Consider the following 17,500-nt stretch of genomic DNA (forward strand, 5'->3'; position numbering starts at 1 on the left):
GTTTAAATCGGGGTTGGTGTATAATAAACAGTAAGTGAACTGAGTTAAAAACCTGCTAAAAGCTCTTGTCTCTCTCTGATATATATATTGCAATTTTAATACAGAACATCCACAAGAGATGTTATATCAGGACAAATACCACAGTAACTGGCCTATCGACAGTGTATATGCATTAAATATGATACATAGATGGATATAGTTTGTGATGAATACATATTTCATGATGGAAATAATGATTTCTAATATAGACACAAGGCCACAAAATTATGCAGGGTGAGAATTATAGTCAATTAACTTAACTATAATACTTGAGTGATACTGTATTCCATTGATTTCAAAAATGTGTAAGAATGATTTGATCTCAAAATGCAAACAACCATAACCAAGTATTGCATTTTGTTTGCTTCATGATGTAAATAACGAAAAACATCTTATTTTTTCACTCTAGATATGGAAATGTTATAAAACCTCCTGAACATCTAACACTTGGAGAATAATTTTATTTCATATTTTAGTGAGAACTAATTCTGATTTTAAAAGGAAAATTTAACTATTTAAAATTTTTAAGACTTGTTAAATTTTGGATTTTTCAGAATTATTAATACCAAAATATTGAAAGTTGCTTTCTCCATCTGTATTACAGGAAAATAATAAAAGAACTAAGGACCCTTTATTATTTTCCTCTTTCTATAATAAAATATCTACTTATCTTCATTTCATTAATTTTAAGATAGAAACCTTGTCTTGAATTATATAACTATATCATTTATCTTCATAAATCATATATAAAGAAACACTGCTCTCTGATTGGTTTCCTCCTAGTTTATTTATTTATCTGTGTGTGTGTGTGTGTGTGTGTGGTGTGTGTGTGTGTGTGTGTGTGTGTGTGTGTGTGTGTGTGTGTGTGTGTGTGCGTGCATGTGTGTGTGTGCGTATGAGTGTGTGCGTGCCTCTGTGTGTGTATGTATGTATATGTATGTATGTATGAATGAGTGTGTGTGTGTGTGTATTTATATATATATATATACACATGCACACATATGTGCATGCATGCACACACACAAACTAGGAGAAAACCACGCAAAAAGAAGTGGCTTTGTAGTTAAGAAGTTTGCTGGGCAACCACATGATTTTTGGTTCAGTCCCACTGCATGGCACCTTGTATAAGGGCCTTCTACCTGCTCAAGCTACTCTACTACTTCTGGCAGATTGTGTAACTGTGCAGAAGCCTTCCATTGTAGTTCCAAAATATACTTGAATGTTGTTGTTTAGCCCCAGACCAACAAGCAGCTATCTTGTTGAATAATTGCACCAGCTCATACATCTCATTACATGGCAGAAAATATTGTTGGGCAACAGTACTGTGCACCAACTAGAATGATACTCATACCTGCCAGAAGATAAATGTCTCTCCTGCCTCCCTCTCGCTCTTACACTTTCTATTTCATCCTATCAGAGAAATTGAAAATGCAAAAAGTGTAAAGTATGAGTTACTTATATATCATTTCTTCAGAGAGATGGTTAGTGTAAAAGGCAATGTGCAGTATAGGATATTTAGTGAGGATGTGACAAGTGGTGAGATGAAGGGCTGGCATTGTTTTGATAACTTATAAGCTTCAGGATAATAAGCAGTTTATTTTCAAACCAGCAGAAAGCTGAAATTTGATAAAGAAGAGAATTACTTTGAAGGAGAGTTAGTTTCTAATTTATTAAACAAAGAAGAATTGGAAAAAAATAATGTTTATTAACAAAATGAGACAGAAGAAACTGTACAGAAAGAAGGAAAAATAAAAAATACAAAATCTTGGTATATAAGAAAAAGTAACTTACTGTACAAAAAGAAGACATCAGTTCTGAAAGTTCAGGAATTCGTCCATTAATAGCTTTACTTATTAACATTCTCGATGCTATACCATCTCCACAAAGCAACATCAAGTTGGCAATGTTCTCGCTTAACCACTGATCAGGAAAACCTAAAATAAAAACCATCATTTTTTTTTTGTATCATCATCATCATCATCATTGTTATCCTTGTGGTTGTTGTCATCACCGTCACTGTCATCGTCATCATTGCCACTTCCGTCGTCATCATCCTTGCTGTTCTAATGTTCCCTTTCTATGGATTGGACAAAGCTCACTGAGGCAGATCTTCTATTGCTAACCTTCACTTGTTTCCAAATCATGACCTCGTTTCGTCATGAACTGATGTATTTACACAGAATGCTGGAAATGAATCATATGTATGACAATGACACTTCCAACACTCACACAATATCAAGACAAGGAGACACACACACACATTTATGATATGATGGGTTTCTTCCAGTTTCTGTCAGCCAAATCCACTCACAAAGTTTTGGCTGTGTGCATGTGTGCGTGTGTGTCTCTACAGAGAGAGAGATGGAGAAGCAGTTTTCCATTATAATGAAGTTCATGACCATTCTATCTCATTTAAGGAATCAGAATATTCTTAAGAATTGCAAATGCTGGTACAATAATGCACCAACTCCAGCACTTGATCCTCAGAAGAGGAACAATTGGTGAAAAAAACCCGACTGACTACTTTGAATTCGGTTTTTGGGCCTATCTTCACCTATGGTCATAAATATTGGATAATGAGTGAACGAGTGTGATCGCAAATAATAAAGAGCCAAAATGGAGTTCCTTCAAATGATCTCTGCTGCAATGAGCTATGTTATTCAAGAGGATGTGTAGCTTGGAGATCAGAGAGTCTATCCAGGTTGAGCCATTACTTCTCCTCCTTGAGAAGTCACAGCTTTGGTACTACTGATATGTGATTAGAATGTCACTGGGAAGAATTGCAAGACAGATTCTTCAAGCTGAGTCAACTGACAGGAGAACCATAAGTAGACTAAGGACAAAATGGTCAACTAATAGCCATCACCTCTGTTGTTCATGCTTGAGAAATCAGCTGGAAAAAGTAATATTAGAAGCAGCTGTCATTACCTTTTTTCAATCAATTATTGAGGCCCAGAGAAAACTAATGGGACTTGTCCTTCCCTACTGATTAAGTCACAAAAGAAAGGAATATTCTATATGACACAGAAAGCATTTGCTTCCAGGTGTTATACAAATGAAATGAATACTAAAAAATGAAAATATAAGACAAAGTGCACATTGCTAGAATGAAGTTTAGATCTGTCCCAGTTCAATAAATACTCACTTGTAAGTTCATCAACTACACTGACAGCATTGTCATTGGTCCATTTCTCATTATAGTGATACAGACAATGAATAGCATTGGCCATATTACCAAGATTTTGCACTGACTCTTCACAATTTTCTGATGTATTATCACACATTTCAAACCATAGAATTTCATCTGTAGATAAAAAAAAAATTTACGTACTTTTCAAAATTTCATACTGATAAATAAATTATACAACAAAGACATTGATAACAATATCAACAAGTCTAATGATGATGATGATGATGATGATGATGATGAGGTTGATAGTAGTGGTGATGGTGACAGTGCTGATGAGCAAGAATGAGGGCAGAAACAGATGTGTTGCTGAAGAAGAGGGACATGGCTACCTAGAGAGAGATGGGGAGAACATGGTGGTGGTGGTGGTGATAATGGTGGTGTAGCTCCTGCACTGGTATAAGTCCTTAGATGAAAATAGATATTGTACCCATTTCACTGTTCAAAAGTAAATGTTAAGAAAAATACCAGTCATATAACTAACATTGATATCAGTTCACAAAACCATTTACTATAGCAGGGTTATAGTAGAAGACACTTGCTCATGGTGCCACACTGCAGGATTGAACCGAAGATCACATGGTTAGGAAGCAAGCTACTTAACCATACAACCAAGCCTGTTCATAAATATTTCACCTAAAGTATCATAATTTTAAATGCAGGCAGACATTGAATGTTTACCGAAGAACAGATCTTAAAGGTCACAAAAATACTTCAGAAATAATTGCCCATAGTAATTTAATCATTCTTTAATTTTATATATTTACATTCCCAATTTCTAATCTATTTTATCTACAAAATATATATCTGAAGATGTGTTAGGAGTGTGTGTGTCTGTGTGGAGCATGTATGCATGGTGTGTATATTCTTGTGTGTGTATGTGATATGTGCATGTGTGTGTGTGTACACATGCATTCCCAAATGCAAAATAAAAATAAATAAATAAATACATGCATACTTTGTGATGCTGGTCCATATAGTAAATATAACAACTTTGCTTGGTGCACCATAGGCCATGATTTAAAGATACAAGATAACCAAAAGGATCTGGTCGTAACAAATTCACAGTGATCTAGGAAAACTCGCCGGAAAAACAAACGTGCATCACATTCCATTTTACTATGCAAACCTAGTAAGAAAAGAAAAGAATCAATTAAATTTGTAGTTCTGCAGTGGAGACAACTTTTATTTATTTATTTATTGAAGAGTAAAAGCTTATGAAATCAGTAAACAATTTTTGGAATAAAACAATCACAACTGGTGGAAACTATAATATGTGAAATATGAGTTTTTGCAAGTTAATAAAATAGAAATAATCAAGTAATCAAATATCTTAGGGTTGTGTTCTTGATTGCTGGGAGGCAGGTTTCTGAAACGAATGCTAGACTTGCAAGTGCTGGTGCATTACTGCACCAGCTTCAGCATTCAACACTCAGAAAAGAAGTTGGTAAAAAAGCCAGACTTGCTATCTTCAATTCAGTTTTCATGACGATCTTCATGTTGGGTAATGACCAAAAGAATATGATTATGGAAACAGGCAACAAAAATGGGGTTCCTTTGAAAGATCTCAGGGTAACGTTATTTGACTAGGTGCATTGTCTGGAAATGAAGGAATCTTTCCAAGTTGAGCTGCTACTTCTCCACATTGAGAGGTCACAACTCCAGTACTATATCAGAATGTCTCAGGAAAGCATCTTGGGGTAAACTAAGAACAATATGGTTGGATATCCATAGTCTCAGTTGGTTGTGCTTGGGAATCCAGTAGGAAAGTGCAATGACAGTTTCTTCTAACAGGGCCCTATGGAGGAGGTACATGAAGACTCTACCTCCATGGTCCTCCCTGGAATACCAGGCAGAGAAAATGGACGGATAGATGGATATGAATAATCTTTTCTACTCTAGGCACAAGGCCTGAAATTTTTTTGGGGGAGCCAGTTGATTAGATTGACCCCAGTGCGTAACTGGTACTTAATTTATCGACCCCGAAAGGATGAAAGGCAAAGTTGACCTCAGCGGAATTTGAACTCAGAACATAAAGACAGACGAAATACCGCTAAGTATTTCACCCAGCGTGCTAACGTTTCTGCCAGCTCACCGCCTTTATGGATATGAATAATGAACAGTGAATTAGAAGAGTGCAAACTTTCTCACCTGATGGCATTTTGCATTAAAAATGATGAATTCTGATTGAACAAGCTTTGATAAGATTAATTATATCAACTGAATCACAAAAATAATGCTAGAAAGTCTCATTGGAGAAAGTTAATAGGGTTCATTTGCCTTATTGCAAAAGAAATACATTTCCTAAGTTCATGAAAATCAAGATTTATGCAGTGTTAGATGTAGTGAAGCTGCTTACTGTACCATGGATAGAGCCTAGTGGCAAACTAAGTTGCTGGTATCAAGTGAACACAACTGTTACATGGTGGCCTCTCCCATATATCTTGCCCAGGACATCAATCGTCTGGAAGCTGTTCAGCGACGTGCAACCAAAAGAATACCCTCCATCAGGCATTTGCCATATCCTGAACGCCTTACTTCCCTGGGCATGGACACATTGAAACTCCGACGTCTGGCAGCTGACCTGGCAGACACCCATAAAATTATCAACCATCGCACAAACAATAACACTGAGCACCTTTTCAAACTCCACCCATCTAACACCCGTGGACATATTTACAAAGTAAGAAAACAGCACAGCTCCCATGACTTCAGGAAACATTTTTTCACACTGAGAGTTGCTGAAGCATGGAACAAACTGCCGGCATCGGTTGTTAGTTGTCGGAGCACTGCATCCTTCAAGACTTCCATGCTTCCTGAGATTCGCCAACACTACACTTGATTTTCTCCCCTCCATACACACACAAGCATGTTCACTTTCCAGACATTTCTACATTACTGCATGTACTTTATATGCACTTTCTGACAAGTTGTGGTGCACCTGAGCACTGTATACAATAATTTCATTATTATTATTATTATTTTATTTATATAGAAACAGAAAGTGGATATTAAGAAGAAGCAGACAGTGGACTACAACCACTGTTGGTGTTCTTGTAACAATTTTTTTTCCAGCATGGCTCTCACCAACAAGAGGCTTTGTACTACAGGCCAACAGAATACTGATCTGGCTTGTATGGAAAAGGGATATCAATCCTTTGCCTGTCCTGTATATCACATGTAACATCATCTTCATCATCATCATCATCGTTTAACATCATCCTTCTATGCTGGCATGCGTTGGATGGTTTGACAGGAGCTTGCACCATACTTCTGTGTCTGTTTTGGCATGGTATTTACGGCTGGATACCCTTCCAAGTACCAACCACTCCACAAAGTGGACTGAGTGCTTTTTTACATGGTACTCACACAAGCAAGGTCAGTTTTGGCAGGATTTTTACAGCTGGACGTCTTTCCAAATGCCAACCACTTTGCAGTGGTGCCATTTAAATCGCACCTGCACTGTCAAGGTCACCAAGTAACTTTGCAAGACAAGGAATCTTTGAGAGGGGTGGGGGAGTTGGAGGAGGTGATCTTGTATCAGATGATGAAAGGTTAGAGTGTGACAGAGAGACAGGAACAGATGTCTTGCTGTAGAGGAGGTACATGGTTGCCCAGCCAAGAGAGGGAGGGAGAGAGAGAGGAGAAGAGAGGGAGAGAAAGAGAGCGAGAGAAAGAAAGTAAGAGAAAGAGAGCAAGAATGAGGGCAGAAACAGATGTGTTGCTGAAGAAGAGGGACATGGCTGCCTAGAGAGAGATGGGGAGAATATATTCCCTTCGTATACATGTATCACACATATGATACACATTGTCAATTTTTTCAAAGCCCAGACTAACTTGTTGACTTCTGAAAAAAAGCTTTATAATACTCAGAACAGATGAAACATTGGTTTTTACGCATTTAAAAACATTTTTATTCTATAAAATATGTTCACTGAGATTGACGTAAAGTCAAAAAAGATGTAACTCAAAATGATGTAAGTTGTGATATGTCTCTCTGTCTCTATCTCTCATTTTCTCTTCCACACACTCTCGCTGTATACATGTGTATATATCATCATCACCATCATAGTTGTCGTTTAACGTCTGCTTTCCATGCTGGCATGGGCTGGACTGTTTGACTGAGGGCCAGCGAGCCAGAAGGTTACACCAGGTTCCAATCTGATCTGGCAAAGTTTCTACAGCTGGATGCCTTTCCTAATGCCAACCACTCCGAGAGTGTAGTGGCTGCTTTTATGTGCCAGCGGCATGAGGGCCAGTCAGGTGTTTCTGGCAACGACCACGCTCAAAAGGTGTCTTTTATGTGCTACCTGCACAGGAGTCTTTTGCTATAGCTCCACATTGACCAAAACCTTCTGAGTAGAGTTGGTATACAGCAAAAAAAAGTTTACCATGAGTGTGTGTGTGTGTGTGTGTCTATCTATCTATCTACCTATATATATATATATACATTAAACTATGGTTTACCTCTTAAATTACCTGCTGCCGTATACCTTATACCAAGGACCATACTTACTGAGGTAATTACCAGGAGTGCCTCTGGATACTTCTATCCCTTAGAAGGCTTAACACCTCTAACTTATACCTTACATTATATATATATATATATATATATGTATGTGTGTGTGTGTATATATATATATATACACACACACACACATATATTAATCATCATCATCATTTAACTGGCATGGGTTGGATAGGCTGGCAGAATACTGCACCAGGCTTCACTGACTGTTTTGGTAGGGTTTTTACACCTGGATACCCTTCCTAACACCAACCACTGTACAGATTGGACTGAGTGCTTTGACATTGCATGATAATTGTAAACGAGCATCACCATCATGCAAGTGATGTCCCTTGTTTCCAATCTTCCATGAAAATATGTTTGGCCAGCCTTGCTTGGTGAGGGTAATTGACGAGGGCTGATGACAAGAACGGTGCAAGGCCATAGAATATCTGAGTCGATGAATTATATTTGATGCATTCAAGCATGGAAAAGTTGTAATTATGATGATGTTGATGCTAAATACATGTTTGTATGTTTATTGACAGCTTTTACGAGGTGCGGCTGAAAAGTCCCTGGCTTTGGGTAAAAGAAAATACAGGAGGATCAGTTAATTATGATTTTATTCAACAGCTTCCCCTCTCAGGTTCACACACTCATTGCAGTGGTCCTTCAATTTTCCTAAGCACTGTAAAAGAACTTGGAAGGTTGAGCCTCCAACCAGGCCTTTCATGATACCCTTAAAGCCAGGAACTTTTCAGCACCTCCTCATAAACGATGCAAGTAATATAGCTTGGGGGGAGCGAGAAATAGAGAGTGGGGGGCAGTGGATAATGAAGCTTGTTTATGAAAGCTGATTTCAAATATGAATTCCTCTATTAAAATTTGTTTGAGGGAAGTTATATATTTATATTTAAATGGAATATTATCATCATTATTGTCATTTAATGGCTGTTTTACATGCTGGCATGGGTTGGATGGCTTGACAGGAGCTAGCAAGGCTGGGAGCTGCATCAGGTTCCATGGTCTGTTTTGGCATGGTTGCTACAGCTGAATGCCATTCCTAATGCCAACCACTTTACAGGGTGTAGTGAGTGCTTTTTATGTGGCACCAGCACCAGTACTTTTTACAAGGCTCTAGCACCAGAGCTTTTTATGTGGAACCAGCACTGACAGGGTCTTTAACTGGTAGTGGAGATAGTTCTGAGGGATGTGGCCTTCAAAAGAAGATCCAATATTTAAAACCTATAAACAGAGTATTAGTAGGAATGATTAGCTGATGTTAATATGAGATACAAATTACCTGGTTTAGAATTCAGGATTGTGCTAACATTTCTCAAAGCACCAGTATGTAAACATATAGAATCAAATGCTCTTTGACATTCAGAATCATCCCATCCAGCAACCACGGTGTGAAGAAACTTTCCAAAGCATATCAAAGCAATACAATTCAAAGGGTTCTCACACTTCTTGGAATTCGTACATATAATCTATAAAATTTTCCAAAGGTGATATAATAGAAAATATTTTTACAGAATATTTAACAATATGCATGTAAATACACACTCACACACAGACACAGACACAGACACACACACACACAATGCACACACTCACACAGACACAGACACACACACACACACACAATGCACACAGACACACACAGACACAGACACAGACACACACACACATGTACATACTCGTTCATACAAGAGACAAATAATAAACTTGTGTTAAAATGTGGAATCAACTTACTATCAAGAACAGAGAAAACTATTTCTTATTCAATCCCCTTCCCCTCCTCCTCCTCATCATCATCATCATCATCATCACCAGTACCAACACCACCCGCACTACCACCACTGTTTAACATTTGCTTTCCATGCTGCATGGTTTCATAGAAGCCAAAGAGTGAGAAGGCTGCACCAAGCTCCAATATCTGCTTTGTCATGGTTTCTACAGCTGGTTACCCTTTCTAACACAAACCTCTCGAGAGGGCATCAAAGACAGGAGAGGCAGCAGATATAAACTTGACAGAAACATATTATTTCCTTCCATGTGGGCAGGATCAGGAAATCTTATTTTTACAGCTTAGGTAAGTATCCAAATGAAGAGAGTTGTTCAGTATAATTCTTTTCTCCACCAAGCAGGGCCTGCATGTCCTACAGCTATTCATTTAAAGTTTACAACTCTCTGGTTCTCTCCAATTGCTGCTACAATTCATGGTTCTTTCTTTCAATGACCAACTTTTGAGATCAATTGACAGTAAGAATAAAAATACAGTTTAGACCTCTGGAAATAGTTCAACATAATGGATGCTATGGATAACATAGCTGAGTTATGGGGTGAAGTGAAGGCCTCAATTTTGAATATATGGCCAGACTATATCTATGACTTCGGTGTGAAGTTGGCTATTTGAGATCGTATTTGGCCAGTAGATCTTCAAAGTTTTTTGTAAACATTTATTTTGAAACACCATCAATTACTTTTCAACACTTCTGGTTGTTTTCCAACATTTGGATCCATAGAGAAGAATGCTAAGTATGAAGCAAGGAGATGGAAATGGCTGGGTCGAGTTTGTCACGATAAACTGAACTCAATTGTCAGGATTAGCTTGCAATGGGTTCCACGTGGTAAAAGAAAATGTGGCCATCCAAAGAAAACATGGCAGAGAACAACAACAAAAGATCTTAAACATAGAGGGTTAACAATGGAACAAGATGTCAAGGGCGCTTTCAATGTTAGAAGGTGGAATGATCTTGCTGTCACCTCAAGTGCCACAAGGCACAATGAGAACCAAATGAACGAATGAATGTATCTATGACTTTACAAGTTTTCCACAAACAGAAAGTCAACATCAAATTCAGAAAAACAGTTGTAAATGATGTAAGGTTTGAAAAAGTGATAAAGGATGATGTGGTTGGGTTGTTAGTCTCATAGAGGAAGTTTATCTAAAAAGGAGATGAAGCTGTTTGAATAAGAGCAAATTGAGAATAGAAATGAGAATACGAAAAAATTCTACCATTTCTACTTAAATTGACTACTAACAATATTGCTTAATGGATGCCTTTAATGTCCACTTGCTTTTCATGCATTTTAATCATATGCATCCAGTAGATCAGGTTTGTCTCATTTCTTACCACCCTTTGCAGGCCTCCTGCATACTGTGCCCATATCTCACTATCACGCTGTAATCATACAATCTGCCCTTCACACAAAGAGAGAAAACTATAGTGGCCACCAAAGACCTCTGCTTGTTGAGTTTATTCCATATCTTTCTATAGCTGCCCCAACCATGGTCATGGAAGTTATTCCTTATGTCCAATGAGTTGTCTAGGTAGTTAATGGATTTATTTTCAAGGAGTTTTCTAAGAGCTATATGATTTAGTCTATAAATCCTATTTGAAGTCTTGGTTCTCTCTTAGTTCATTGTTTATGCCGAGTACACATCATAAAGTTCATTCTGATTGTATTCCTATATTCTGAGTAAGACTATATGTCAGATGGTACTGAAATTTCATGCTGTTTATCACTAGCTATCACACTGATATTTGTTGACACTTAAGGCATTATACTGTAAACCATATTTCAAGTTCAGAACTCTTTCTTAAACTCTTCAAACATATTCAACAAGTACCAGATCATAAACACAAAAGAACAAAATCACAAAACAGAAACATAATAATTAAAGTGATCAAGAATGTAATGAATTTAAAAATTAAATATCAAAATAAAGATATTTGTAAAGATACCCGCATAAGGAAGTCATTCACAAACTTCAATCTATCTTTTGTGGCATACAGGCAAGTTGACCGTTTCATAAGTAAACCTGAAATTAAAAATTAGCTTTGAATTTTCTTATGTAGCATTGATTAAAAAAAAAGTCAGAGATATACTTTTATGAATAAATATACATAAAAATGTCTATCCATTTTTTTTATTACATGAAACAGAGATTATACCATCTAAAAGAAAATTAATTTTCTTTAGGTAGCAATGCTGTGGGATGATAGAATTCTAAAATAATTCAACTTCATTAGGTTTATACATTGTATATCTTTTACTTGTTTCATTTATATACTTGAGCAGTCATTCTCCAAGGGAATGTTTAAAGGAGAGAAATAAACGAGAGGTAGTTGTTTTTCACATCCTCTAAGTTTAAAAAAAAAGAACTGGCTGCAACTCAGAGGATGTAAAATTCTGCTGTTACTCATTTACTTTTCTCCTTTCTACTTTTTCTTGAAGAAATATTGGATTTTTTTTTCACTCCTCACAGCAAGTTCACTGCTGAGTGGTTAGTGTTAGGAAGGGTGTCCAGCTGTTAAAATCCTGTCTGGTACAGGCTTTGGCATGGCCAGCTCTTGTGGTACCGTCCAACCCATGCTATCATGGAACACAGACATTAAATGATGATGATGATGATGATGATATATATATATATATATATATACATATATATATATATAAAAATATACATACATGCTGACAACCCCATCACTGCTACACCTGAAGATGACAACCACACCAAGACCAGCTTCACCAGTAAGGCAAGTGGCCCCATGTTCAGTATTACCAATGACGGCAGCCACATCACTATCAGTGGCAGCAGCAACAACACTACAGCCAGGGATGACTACTACAATGCTACAGCCACAGCAATATTGCCAGACTCACACTTCATAACAACAACACTGATAGCAGCTCCAGTAATGACAATGGCAACAACAACATCTTCAGGCCCAGGGCCCACTGAAGATCTGAAGATGCACCAGAAATGTGAACACAACCAATACGCAAGTCCAGAAATATATTGTGTCAGTCAGAACTGCCTTCAAGTAGCACCTGTACAACCAGAGGTCCTCTTTCAGGATTCAGGAAAGATGATTCATCATGTCCCTGGGAAGCCACATTTGGTACCTCAAAGATGAAGGTACCCCATATGATATCAAGTGGAGGATCATAGAGCGGCCAGAATTCTGTATGAACAGGAGCAGATGCTGTAAGCTTTGCATAGCTGAGCAAGCAAGGATCCTCCAAGACTCCCTGGAACCAAGATTATTGAATTCCTGGCAAGAAGTTTATAGTTTCTGCATCCATTTCAAATGCTACCTGCTGCAAGCATGGGATGTCCCATTCATTGATTATATCCGAAAGGTCCTTACAAGCTAAAAGCAACATAAGGATAGACTTCCCCCATTCCCATTTTTGATCCCGAACGTGGCCGATGCCAGCGCCGCCTTGACTGGCTTCTGTGTCGGTGGCACGTTAAAAGCACCAACCGATCATGGCCGATGCCAGACTCCCCAGGCACCTGTGCCGGTAGCACGTAAAAAGCACCCACTACACTCACGGAGTGGTTGGCGTTAGGAAGGGCATCCAGCTGTAGAAACACTGCCAGATCAGATTGGGGCCTGGTGCAGCCCCTGGCTTCCCAGACCCCGGTCGAACCGTCCAACCCGTGCTAGCGCAGAAAACGGACGTTAAACGATGATGATGATGATGGACTGGTCTAAGGGAAATAACCCATCCTCACTGACCTGGATTGTTTATTCATTGTCTACTTACTAACTGACCATAACAGATTTCTACCTCTGAGGTTTGAAGAACTATAAGCTGTAGAATCTGACAAGTCATCTATAGGGCTAAGCTCTTTATGGATGTGAAACCATCAGTCACTTTATGACCAGATGCATATATTTACGAAAATATACCTTACATGTTCAAGTTAATTTTAAAAAGTTACTCACCTAACTGTTTAAATCTGTAATAATATTCGTCTTTCTCTGATTGAGTTAGAATTTCATGGTGGAATGGATTTGGAAGTAAATGTCTGCCAGATGGTCTGGTAGTCTTGAATCCATCGATGAGATTTCGCATGGCTTTTGATGTAATTGTTAATATACTTAAGTCATCGACTAAAATATGGAATTAGTATAGAATTATCAAATCAGGAAAACAAATGCCATTTGAAATTAGAGAAAGTGTGAAAAAGAGAGATAGAAAGAGAGATATATGTATATTATTTGTACATGTATATTGTTACATGTGGGTATATGTGCATATGATTCATTGAGCTGGCTGGATAATTATAGCATACGAGAAGATGCTAAAGGTGGCAAGTTGACCGAATCATCAGTATTTCTTCTGGCTGTTTACATCCTGAGTTCAAATCCTACCAAGGTCAACTTTGCCTTTCATCCCTTTGGGTTTGATAAAATAAGGTGCCAGTATAGTACTGGGGTTGATAAAATGAAGTGCTAGCTAAATACAGGGGTCAATATAATTGACTTGTCTCCTCTCAAAGATTGCTGGCCTTGAAGTCTGTAAAATGCCCGTATTCGATTCAGTGAGATAGTTACAATCTCAATCTAATGTAAAACGGGAAATGTAAAGTGGGAAATCGACCTTATGAGTCATAGGGCTCAAGAAAAATATAAAAAGAATATCTGTATATTGAAGCAATTAGATACATGAGGCTGATCAACCAAATCATGAAAGTAACAGGAGTTATAAATACAACTGATTAAGGACTGAATTAGCACGGAGGAAATGCAGTTTAGTTTTATGCCAGGTTGGGTATCACTCATACCTTCTTCTTAGCGAAACAGCTACAAGAGCAGTTCTTGCCAAACAGCAAACTACTATAATAGGCATTTGTTGACTTAGAGAAGACAAATGACAGAGTACAACGCTCTGTAAGTAGGTCATTGTCAAGAAAACTAAGGATAAATGAATTGCTTGTGCAAGATGTATAAGCCATGTTCAGATGTGTTGTCAGCAAATTGGAAGTTAACACTGAGTTCAGCAAGGAAATTTGTGTGCAAGTAGGTGTATATTAGGTCTCAGTTCTCAATTCCTAACTGCTTGTTGAAGTTCTCCAAGCCATAACAGAAGAGTATAAGATTAGCTGGCTGTAAGAACTTCTTCATGCTAATGACCTAGTTCTTAGAAGAAAATTTAGGAAAGAATTTCCTGATATCAAAGCAAAACCTAAAACTGCAAGTTTCAAAGTAAACCTAGCAAAGACAAGAGTTTTAGTTAGAAGAAAAGAAGATGTGGTTCTAATGCCACCTGGAAAGTGTTCAACTCCGATATGCAGAAATGGTGTAGTAGGAACTCCATAAAGTGTACTAGTTGATGCACAGGAGGTGTACAGGGGTCATATTCATGTTGAATGACAAGCGAAATTTCATATGGAGTAGATGTACAAAAATTAGTTAGCAGTAAGAATACTGATGCAATAAATTCTTTCAAATGCAGGAATGATTCTCTTGAAGCAGTTGATAGTTTCTGTGACTTAGCAGTTGAGACGTATGTTCTGAAAGCATAGTGGCCAGAGAAAGAACAGGGTGGGAAAAGCTCAGGAGCTATTACCTCAACTGTCCCTAAAGATAGTGATGATGATCATGATGATGATGATATGATGACAATGATGATTATGATAATGATGATGACACATATGCAAACACACACACACACACACACAAACATTTGAGGGCAAGAGGTTTCTCAAGAGTAAAACTGAAAAACAAGAAAACTGATCAACAAAAACATGTGTAATAATATATAAAATATCTCCAAAAAATCAAAATTTGTGACAATTATTGTCCTTAATTTTGAAGAACTTAGAAATTGCACTTTTAAGAAAACTGTAACTATATATATTTCTGATCCAGCTGAATTTGAACTTTTTCCCAAGAATATAAAAAAAATTTATGCTTTCACTGTTTTCTTTAAATTTAAGTTGACTAACAGATGAAAATGATTTAAGGACAGAACATTTATCCAACTAGTGTCCATCAAAAGATAGGCATTTGTCTTTTAGATGAGAAAAACATGAACAAGAAGCTGAAAGTAAAAATGGGAGAAAGATATTGAAACCTATTCTTCTCAGTTTAAATCTATTTATTTGTGTGTGTGTGTGTGTGTGTGTGTGTGTGTATGTATGTGTGTGTGTGTGTGTGTGTGTGTGTGTGTGTGTGTGTGTGTGTGCATTTCTCCTTTAATTGTGAATTTGTAACTACTGCAGAAAGAACCCTTTTCTAGCCTAGTCTTCAAGTTTAAACACCAACAGGGTAGCCATGTATGTGTGTGTGTGTGTGCATGTGTGTGTGTGTGTGTGCCTGTGCATGTGTGCCAATGTGTGCATGTATGCACATAACCATGAGCATGCACATGGATGTATGTATGTGTATAAGCACAAGTGTGCGTATGTATGTTTGTGTGTGTATAAAGGCAAATCAGAATGTTAGGGAGAGAACTGATGTTACTATATCAATTATTTCATAGAAATTCTCTACCTTCCTGTTTCATAATTATGTTACCATGCTATAAATTAATATAACTGGAATGTTGCCCAGTAGATCTTAACTAAATCAAACCAGTTGAAAGGAAAAGCCTGCATTATTTTCATCCAACTAGATATTATATAAAAATGAACAATTTTTTTTACCTGAAAGATATGTTAAAAGATGAAACTTCAGTTCCAAAGGCAATATGTCAAAATAACCTAAATGTCTATGCTTCACTGTATTTTCTATTTTTTTCATCTCTAATCTGTTTGACCGTCTAGGTTTTTTGGCAGTGAGAAAAGATTTAAAATCTGTAAACAAATGAAACAAAAGCATATATAAAGATAGGTAATTAAAACATTTCTATTAATCATTTGAAAAGAAAATGTTAATCTAATGAACTTTACATACAACTAAAATTAATTTTCAGAAAATTTATTTAAAATAAAGATAAGTAGAAAGATTCCTGATTTTATATTTTTGTTTTGAGAGCGAGGTGACAGTACATGGCCTAGTGGCTCGGGTGTTGCACTCACAATCACTAAATCATGGTTTTGGTTTCCAGACTCAGAGATGCATTGTGTTCTTGAGCAAAATACTTCACTTCAGTTGACTTAGCTGTAAATGAATAACTCTGTGAAGCACAGGTAACCTGTTCTGGACTAACGAGATCTCAATCACTTATGCACCGTACCAACCAGGTAAGTGGACTTCTCAGTCTTAGGACATGAGACAGTACTTACTTTGAAAGTGAATATAGAGTTGATTATCTTCAGTGTATTTCTGCTCCTTTTTTGTATTATTGACTACATTTAGACAAGTTTTATTCGACATCTTATTTGACTCAAAAAAGCATTCAGTTCAGCACTTTACTTGCTCTACCACCCTCTCTCTTCTAATACAAATTTTAAAAATACCAACGTTATATTCAAATTTCTTCTCATTTCTATATGACTAACATACTGAAATTACTTTGCTCTCATGGCTGAAGACAGAATATTTTTTATAGAGTGAATATGCAAAATACCCTGTCACATACTTTATCAATATATACATTTGAGCCACTCAGATTAAAAGTGCCATAATCAATACAATGACTATTAACATTTTAACAAATCATTCTCAATTAATTTTTCTCACTTTATTACATCATTTCATCATAAAATACCTATTTCTTTATTATTCACAAGGGGCTAAACATAGAGGGGACAAACAAGGACAGACATAGGTATTAAGTCGATTACATCGACCCCAGTGCAAAACTGGTACTTAATTTATCGACCCCGAAACGATGAAAGGCAAAGTCGACCTCGGCGGAATTTGAACTCACAACGTAACAAGCGAAATACCGCTAAGCATTTCGCCCGGCGTGCTAACGTTTCTGCCAGCTCGCCGCCTTCATCATAAAGTACCAACTTATTTTATATGAATCTGAGAAATATTGCTGCTGAACACACTTTGAAATATTTTTCATCA

At 37.1% G+C, this 17,500-nt stretch overlaps 1 protein-coding gene across 1 annotated transcript in view; it reads right to left on the reverse strand.

Annotated features, from left to right (window-relative positions):
* LOC115214507 (F-box only protein 47-like) overlaps nucleotides 1-17,500 on the reverse strand; it is a 34,275-nt gene that overhangs the window by 11,122 nt on the left and 5,653 nt on the right. Inside the window, exons 2-8 of the mRNA XM_036505067.1 lie at nucleotides 16,186-16,335; nucleotides 13,481-13,648; nucleotides 11,486-11,562; nucleotides 9,037-9,223; nucleotides 4,185-4,355; nucleotides 3,185-3,343; nucleotides 1,831-1,973 (exon numbers count right to left, since the gene is read on the reverse strand). Of these exons, the coding sequence (XP_036360960.1) occupies nucleotides 1,831-1,973; nucleotides 3,185-3,343; nucleotides 4,185-4,355; nucleotides 9,037-9,223; nucleotides 11,486-11,562; nucleotides 13,481-13,648; nucleotides 16,186-16,335 (1,055 nt within the window). The remainder of the gene's footprint in view (nucleotides 1-1,830; nucleotides 1,974-3,184; nucleotides 3,344-4,184; nucleotides 4,356-9,036; nucleotides 9,224-11,485; nucleotides 11,563-13,480; nucleotides 13,649-16,185; nucleotides 16,336-17,500) is intronic.

This window comes from Octopus sinensis, linkage group LG7 (genome assembly GCF_006345805.1).
Source record: "Octopus sinensis linkage group LG7, ASM634580v1, whole genome shotgun sequence".
NCBI classification, from domain to species: Eukaryota; Metazoa; Mollusca; class Cephalopoda; order Octopoda; family Octopodidae; genus Octopus; species Octopus sinensis.